This window comes from Rhipicephalus microplus, chromosome 3, assembly GCF_043290135.1.
Source record: "Rhipicephalus microplus isolate Deutch F79 chromosome 3, USDA_Rmic, whole genome shotgun sequence".
NCBI lineage: Eukaryota > Metazoa > Arthropoda > Arachnida > Ixodida > Ixodidae > Rhipicephalus > Rhipicephalus microplus.
The window spans coordinates 133,155,282-133,163,314 of record NC_134702.1 but is presented as its reverse complement, the minus strand read 5'-3'; the positions used below and the strand labels follow the sequence as shown (position 1 = coordinate 133,163,314).

Genomic DNA, 8,033 nt, shown 5'->3' with positions numbered 1-8,033 from the left:
ATTGTACAATTTAGAAAAACTGGCAGTATTCTTCGTGTCTTTACATAAGATTCATTAAAAATGAAACACATCTTCTTTTCATTTTCAGTCTATGCATTGATCCTCCGCTGCCTCCTTCCAAAAACTTTTTCCCTTAGTATTGTTGCACGCTGCTTCTGGGAATGCTGGATTGGCAGGCTTTCTGAAACTCACGCGGTTTCGTATTGCCACCTTGATCGACCTACCATCGACCGCGTGTAGTGGTAACGTTATCAGGAGACGTTACGTTATATAACGTTAGGTTGACGCTATAGCAACTTCGTGATGATTTCACCAATTTCGGCGATGTATGACAGCCTCACATGCGGAATTGTATCACTCATGGGACACCGCCAAAATAGATGTTCAATTTCCGCAATTGACGACGTGACTAATATTTTCGTCCTAAAATCACGTTCAACCAATTAATGTGCGTTCAACACCGAGGTGAAACGTACGAAACATCGACAATAATGAGGCTAGCACGAACGCTCGTAGCACCTTCTTTTTACCCGAAAGAATACCTGGAACCCTAAAGACAGCCTGTGGCTGTGGCACCGGCTAGCACGTTATAACCTAGCTTAAAAAAATAATTAACAGCGCCTGGCAGACAACGAATTGTAGACAACCGAATCTTGTCATTCTGATTGCAAGGAAGCGAGAATGACATCACAACTGCAAATAGTCAACATTACCATACACAAGTAAAGATTCGCCATCATTAAGTGAACGCTATTGAATTTTATCCAGCGTTAACGAGTGTTGATGCTGTGATAGTAAGTATAGTAGCTGTCGCCACGTCTCTTAATGCGACGGTTCCTTAGACTACGCGGCATATACAATAGGTTAGTTAATCTGGTCACTCATGAGTTTAAGAAGATAATTTGGGATGAAATTTAGGAAGATTATTTTACATGCGAATGCATTTCTTAGTCGGGCTACATCAGGCATCGGCGGCGGCAGCCGTGTGCCGGCAGGTGTTATCTCTCCGCTCTCACTCTCTCTTCCAATGCAACCACTGCGGGTGCGCGCGCTTATCCTTGCTGCTAGCAACCAGAGCATGTGGTGTGAGAGAGTGTAGGTGCCGTGTTTCGCCACTCCTTCTCTCGCAATTCGCTCTCTCTCTCTCCTTGCGTCCCACTTTCCCGCCCACTTGCACCTCATTCTCGATCATTCGCTGGCTGTGCGCCTCTCAAGAACATCTGCCAATGTGTGCTCGAGATGCCGCTGTGAAATGCCAGTACAGAGCCGAAAACGCTGGCGCCCCACTCTCCCGTCCGCTCGCTCCTCACTATCGACCGTTCGCTGGCTGGGCCCCTCTCAAGGCGATGACAGGAGTCGGTGAAGGCAATTGTCTGACAGCGATGGTGCCCTCTCTCGGCGCAAGAAATGCATTGACATTTCCTCACGACTTTCTTCGGGAGGTAGGGGTATTTATTGTTTGCGTGCAGACAGCTTTTTAAAAACACGAACAAATGTTACGCATGCTCACGATGTTGCTAGATCTGCAACGCAACACTTATTTTAAACTCTCAAGCAGACGTTCCATGGCCCCGGACGTCATACAGAAACGCAAGATAGGTAGCTTCAACTTGAAGGCTAGGCCATATTCTAGTTTACTATAGTAGTCACTATGATGGTCTAAACTACAAGCGTGTAGCTAAGCATGGATAGTTGATTACCAGGAAGTATCTGCATAGTTTAAAAGCAGTTTCATTGCATTTGTGAAAATAAAAGAGAGTGCGTGTATGGTTTATTAGTAACAACATATGGCTTTTTTTTAAATTTCCGTGTCCGTACCCGAGGACAATTCAGTATGCATGCAGCGCTTGTTAGTTTTAGTCTGATAATTGAATTTGTTTTTGCATGTCCACGCTCTATGTGGTTGCTTTGGCCCTGCTGTTGCAAACAGTGGATACACGTAAACTTCTCTCACACTTTTCATCCAAGGTGTGGCTTCAACTAAACCCGCTTAGATGAATTTCAAAGCTTTCTTTAAAACTTCTTTTTGTCATTGCGTCAACGTATGTCTAGTATCTGTCCAACCGTGAACTGCCTGGTTTCTGTTAAACATTGAAGTTGAATCAGTTGTATTCAATTTAAATGTAGAGTTCAGTTGGCTGTATTCAATTTAAATGAATTACTAATAACGCTGCAGCAAGACAATTGCAATGCGTGTCTCTATGTATCACAAACTTTTACGCATTAGTGCAATATGATGCGCTGCTATCAAATAAGATTGTTGTATATGCCAAGTGGTGATACTCAAATCGATGTCCAGAACGGAACGTAATCACCTCTTCCAAAGAGAAAAATAAAATAAAAATAAGTAGCATGCTCTTGCACTCACAGAGAAAATAATTGAGGCAGCAATCTCGCATGTTTCGAAGTTCTTGCTTTTTTTCCCGCTGAACTGAAGTTTGATTGCAAGCAATTTTATTATTGAGACAAAATTTGTTATCTCTTTTATTTCAGTCATAAGTTCAATGGCTTCAACAATGTTCTGTGGTGATCTGGTAGCTTTACAAGCTCTTCCGCACTGATTGCTGCACGTAAAATGGCAAAAAATACCGTAGAAGAGCCGACAAGAAGTGACTCCTATTAAATGTCAAAAAGCTGATACCAGAAGGAGATCATGCAATATCGTGCCTATGCTTTTTGTGTTATTTTCTACAGCATTTCGAACAATTTTCAACACATAAAATTTCATAAAATTAACAAATAGGGCTTTATTGTTTCCAAAATACGGGAAATCTGCTACAAATTGCTGTTTACAATATACAAAGACACCACTCAAGTTGCCTATATCTCCTGGAATTTATTTCCCGGCTAGGTTTTTGATTGGTTTAATGAATATGTCGCTTAGCTTTTTCAAAGGCGATGATTCTTTGTCGTCTTCAGAGTTGCCAAAAACAGTTGACACTGAGCCAGATTCTGTTGTACTGTCGGAGCCTTCCTTCTCTTCACGCTGTTCAGCTTGACTGTCTTTGTCTTCTTCAGTTGAGGTTGAGTTACATTCTGTAGTCGTCTCTTCGGAGTTCTCATTCTCGTCTAGCTGTTCATCTTTGTTTTCACTGTCTGCTTCAGTTTCAGTTGAAACAGGTTTTGTAGTCTCACTGGGGTCTTGGTTTTTGTCACCCTCTTCATCTTGGCTGCCGTTGTCTCCTTCAGAAGTTGAACCACATTCTGTAGTCGTCTCTTCGGAGTCATCTTTTTGTTCTAGCTCTTCATGTTGGCTACCACTGTCTGCTCCTGTTGTACTCTTGCTGGAACCTCGGTTTTCTTCACGCGCTTCATCTTGGTGGCTCTTACTGCTATCTTTCGGGGACGATGTGCTTGTTTCAGGATCGCTTTTGTTTTTTTCTGTTTCAGTTTGGGATTGTTCCTTTGGGAAGCCTCCATCATCGTGTTTGTGGTCATCTTGTTCAGCAATTGCGTTTGAGTCTTCAGATGACGAACCTTCATGTGGCACGGCATAGCCTAAGAGGTACGAGAAGAAGAAGAAAAAACTTCGTCATAGGCGTATACGTTTAGGCAGTCAGAAAAGATATAGCACGCTGCGCAGTAAGATATAGGATTGCTTCTAATAATTAGTCGTAGCATCTGCAAGAATGCTTTAACCAGTTGTAACGTAACGTCTGCTGTTTTACGTGCTGTTTTAAGTGCGTTAAGACAGCACAATATATGGTGAAATATGAGAAAGTTTGACTTGTTGACCACTGGTGAATGGTAGCCCACCAACCCACATGATATAGCATGCAGAAATTAAGAATATTGTTCCCATTCTGTGATGAAATAGCTTGGATTAATTAACGAACTTCTAACGTTCTGCATAAGCGTATCAACAACATACTTTCTCATGGCGTCTCATGAATGCGTTGAGCAGACACAGTGGTCATCATTATGTGTGCAGCGCAATGAAGACGTTCTTATTCTGAAAACAACCAACATTGTCGCTGTCCTGTCACATTTAAAGGACATTGAGAAGAAAATCAAGTTTTTTTGGTAATTATAACTTACTATTTCTGAACGCTGATATCACTATGCATGTCAGGCGATAACGTTCGCCAATGCTAATATGTGACGACGCCGCAGCAGATAAAAAATTCCTGACCAATTGCCATGGCGTCAGAGATTTTCACGGCACGTATTTGGTTTTCTGCTTCTTTTATTCGGCAAGAAATAAAGTTGTCCTCGGATAGTGCCAAAGGTTTACAAACGAAGATTTAAGAAATTTTGTGGAGCCATTGTTCCACAATTGCACAAAAAAATTCATCTGAAAATCGCGACACGTTGCAAGGAGCTTTCAGGGCGAAAATGTTCTTCGCTATTATTTAATTCGTCAAAGAGAAACTAACAGCGTGAGAGTTCTCAGGCCACACTTTATGAAAATAAACAAACTCATTGTCACACTTTAGCGTCCCTTTGAACGGCCGCACGAATGGCCTAACGCTACGGTCGTTCGCGCGCTGAGCCTCAGGGAGCACTGCGATTACCACGTGATAGCGGGCATTTCACTTAAAACTCTTTCATATTTCTCGGGCACTCCCAAAGAGGAGAAAAGCACTTATGCTCAAGAGCTAGAAATTTAGACGCTGTGTAATGAATCGTTTTACAAAGTGATCTACAACGTACCGAAAACATTTTTCGCCCAGCTTGCTTGCTTTAAAAGTGGGAAAACAAACCCATCATAATTAAAGTGCCAATGCAGGTATATATTTGCACGCAATAGTCACCGACGCGTATTCAGCCGCGTAATTGTAGAGTGCGTCAAAGCAAGCATGACGTAACGTGCATGGTGAGCCGTTTTGACTGGTAAACCTAGATGATTGTCAACATATTTTAGGCGCTATCAGGTACGTGCCCTTTGGTCCACGGCACTTCACGGAGACAGCACGCTTTATTGATTGTCATATCACTGTAAATTGATCCCTATGAAACGACGAAAAATTCTTGAACGCGGCTGGTCACTGTAGTCAACGTTTCCACAAGCGGTCCAGTATTCTTAAAGGCTACAACTGTGTTATGAGACCGTTTGCCGAAGCACTCACTGCGCCTACATAGCTTGTCCAAGCAAATTTCACCTCTTCAAGCTTCCATCGTCACCTGAACTTTATAAGGCTTGCCTGAATTGGTTTTATGACGTATGCAATAACTCCGTTCAATTTTGAATGCACAAGTATTTGTTGGATATTCTTTCACATGATATACGACCCTTTCATTACTAAATTTGCCAAAGCTTAATGGCTCATGTATGCCAGCGAATATTATGCGCCGTGAGCCAGTGAGCGCTAATCGTAAGAAAGCAATTCAAGGTGACCAATGCTCGCAGGCTTGTGATCTACATATTGTCCCACTGAATTCACATCTGTCCACAGTACCGTGACCTTGTAAAGATACCGCCAGGCCTGCACGCAACATGCAACCCTGTAGCAGCGAAACCTAAGAGAGCGGCCCTTTCGGAGCCTTTCTTTTAGCACGCTTTGGGCAAGTGCTAGAAGCACACTTGCAGAGTACCCACCACATCATTATTCATTGTGTAGTATGCAGGCATTCACTGTGCCACTCTTTCGTCATTCTTCGGAAAAGCGCGGTACTTGCTGCACGATTGCAAAGAACGTTGTGCAATTTTTGTGTGCTTTTGTAATCCCCACAAGCCCCACAATGGGTATGCGCCACAGTTAGTAGGTGAACAAAATCAAGCTTTTACAAAGAGTTGGAGCATTCGACGACCACTCGCTGCGCAATTCGCATCATCTGACACCTGGTTGTTCCTTTGCTGTTCTATAACGCTTTATCACTGATATTAACACGATTCCTTTCCCGACATCAAGCCTGCATAAGTTCAATTTGTAAGGGAGTTTGGTTATGTGACAATAATAGATTGCATTGTATCCATGCATTAGAGGAAAAAAGAACCTGCGTCACTCAAAGGTGGAATGCTGGACTGGTAGGCAGGGGACGCGGGTTCGATGCCCATTGCGTCCTCGGTGCTTATACTTACTCACTTTTTTCTTATTTCGTGTGACAGTGGTTCCAGACACGGGCGACGCCAGAGGACCGCTATATATGGCATGAGCGTGACCCGTATTGTGATCTCATAAGATATTTTGCAGTAAAAGAGCTGACGTATTAATTGGGTGCACCTATTAGGCCCCCAGGTGTGCAACTGCAGTTTTCACTGTTGACAAATTGAGAAGCGAGCAAAGTTGCCAGACCAGTCGCTTCTTGGCCAAAGGACCATTATCGACTGGTAACATTGCGACCGATTCAGTTATAAGTTTAATTATTTAGGCGTTTTTTGTAGGAAAATGAACAGCGTTGTTCGGTGTGCACAAGAACTGTCTATCACAGAGGACCCCTTCACCGTTGCAGCCAGGAGAAAAAGGAGAAAATAGGACAGAGAGAAGGGACAGTAAGTGTGAATGCACTCTGCTTCTTCAACTAGTTTGAAGGGACAATGAAAGGAACGCTTTAAGAATAAATAAAGTGCATGCTTGCAAACACACTTGAAATTCCGAATCAGTAAGAACAGTAGTATAATAACGCATTTGTCTTATGATTTTATAACAGTTTTCTTGTCTGATATCTATCAGACATGTTCATTCAGCTTTAGGCGTCTTCTCAGTTACAGGTATAAGAATATTCTGCTGTTTATGTCTGCTTATTTATATTGCCATAATTTCTAAACAAGCATTCTCTCTACCAGATGAGCGCAACAGTGTCCGAAAGTTTTTATCTTTCTTGCCCTTGAAACTGCACCTCTCAACATCTGTACGGCATGAAATTGCTTAGTTTCTTCACATTTCATCTTATTTGTCTAAATCGTTTGTGTGTAGTGCAAGCCACACTTACTAGTTCAGAAATTGTAACTGACCTGAGTTCAGGAGCGCGAAGGCGGCTAGTGCAGTGAACAGCAGGTGAGGCCTCATTTCTTCTTCTGTAGAGCCTGCCAGAAAAATGTGTAAGAATGTTACGCGTATTCATCGCCCAAGATGTGCGAGCTTGTTCGCAGCAGTTTACGACTCATCGGTGTGCGGCTCACACCTTTTGAAGCAAGAGGGCTGATTCGCGATTGCATATTTGAGAAGCAATACCACTTAAATTTGTGCCATTTCAAGTTTTGAAGCTACATCCCATGACTTACTGGTCTGTCGTGAAGCCGGCATGTGGTAATTGGCCTCATTACTAAAAATCTACTCTGCATTCAGAGGTTCATGAAGCATCGACTCTTTCATGATTACTGAAGAGAAGTGTAAAGGCACCCGTCCACCTATGATTATGCTTTCGGTAAAGAACCCATGCCAGTGGCAACCAGGCGGAGTTTAGAAGTAGGTCTTGACACTTAACTATATTGTCTTTCGGATGCCTAAACGGCCTTAGTTTACTTTGTAGCAGCACGGCGTGCGAAGGCATTCGACGGCAAACTTAGTTCAGTAAAAAAATTTGACGTACCGTATCACGATATTGAACAACAATAATGAAAATGATCTAAGGCCGAAAAGAACCTTGAAAGGGAAAAAGATTTCGTAACCGTCTGTAGTGCGTGAACGATTGGGAAAACGTTGAACACTTTGTAAGTGACTTACCTTGAGAGCAGAAGAATCCAGAGTGAATTGTGTGGTAGTTGGTCGAATCTCGGTTCTTTTATACAGGTCTGGAAGGAACCGCATGCTGCGCGAAAAACTAAAACCAAATATAAAACAAGAACCACCGACTTCATTCAACTACATCCTTCAGCTTCTCCGAACAGCAGAGGTACTCCATTAGCCCGAATGGCAACAAGCCAGCCCGTCATTCATGAAGCACCATGCCTGTAGCAGCCAATGCATCACTGTTGCATGTAGCTAAGCAAGCTCTGTTCTATACTATCGGTGTTGCCCCTACAAGGTGTAGCATGGTACCTTGACAATGAAACATGAGCCTTTCACCAAGCTTCGTAAGGGATAAGCGAAATCGAATACCCTTTGCAGTGTGAGAAAGATGTGGAATGATTTAGGATGATGTTGCAATAT

The 8,033-nt window shown here is 42.8% G+C and overlaps 1 protein-coding gene across 1 annotated transcript; it reads right to left on the bottom strand.

The window, feature by feature from the left end:
- Positions 1 to 2,732: 2,732 nt before the first annotated feature.
- On the bottom strand, positions 2,733 to 7,770 carry LOC119188304 (uncharacterized). The gene is made up of 3 exons (XM_075890247.1): positions 7,608 to 7,770; positions 6,896 to 6,967; positions 2,733 to 3,498 (listed from the first exon to the last, which is right to left on the bottom strand). Exons 2-3 carry the CDS (start codon positions 6,948 to 6,950, stop codon positions 2,837 to 2,839), a joined length of 717 nt encoding a protein of 238 aa, XP_075746362.1. The 5' UTR covers positions 6,951 to 6,967; positions 7,608 to 7,770; the 3' UTR covers positions 2,733 to 2,836.
- Between the last annotated feature and the right edge of the window lie 263 nt (positions 7,771 to 8,033).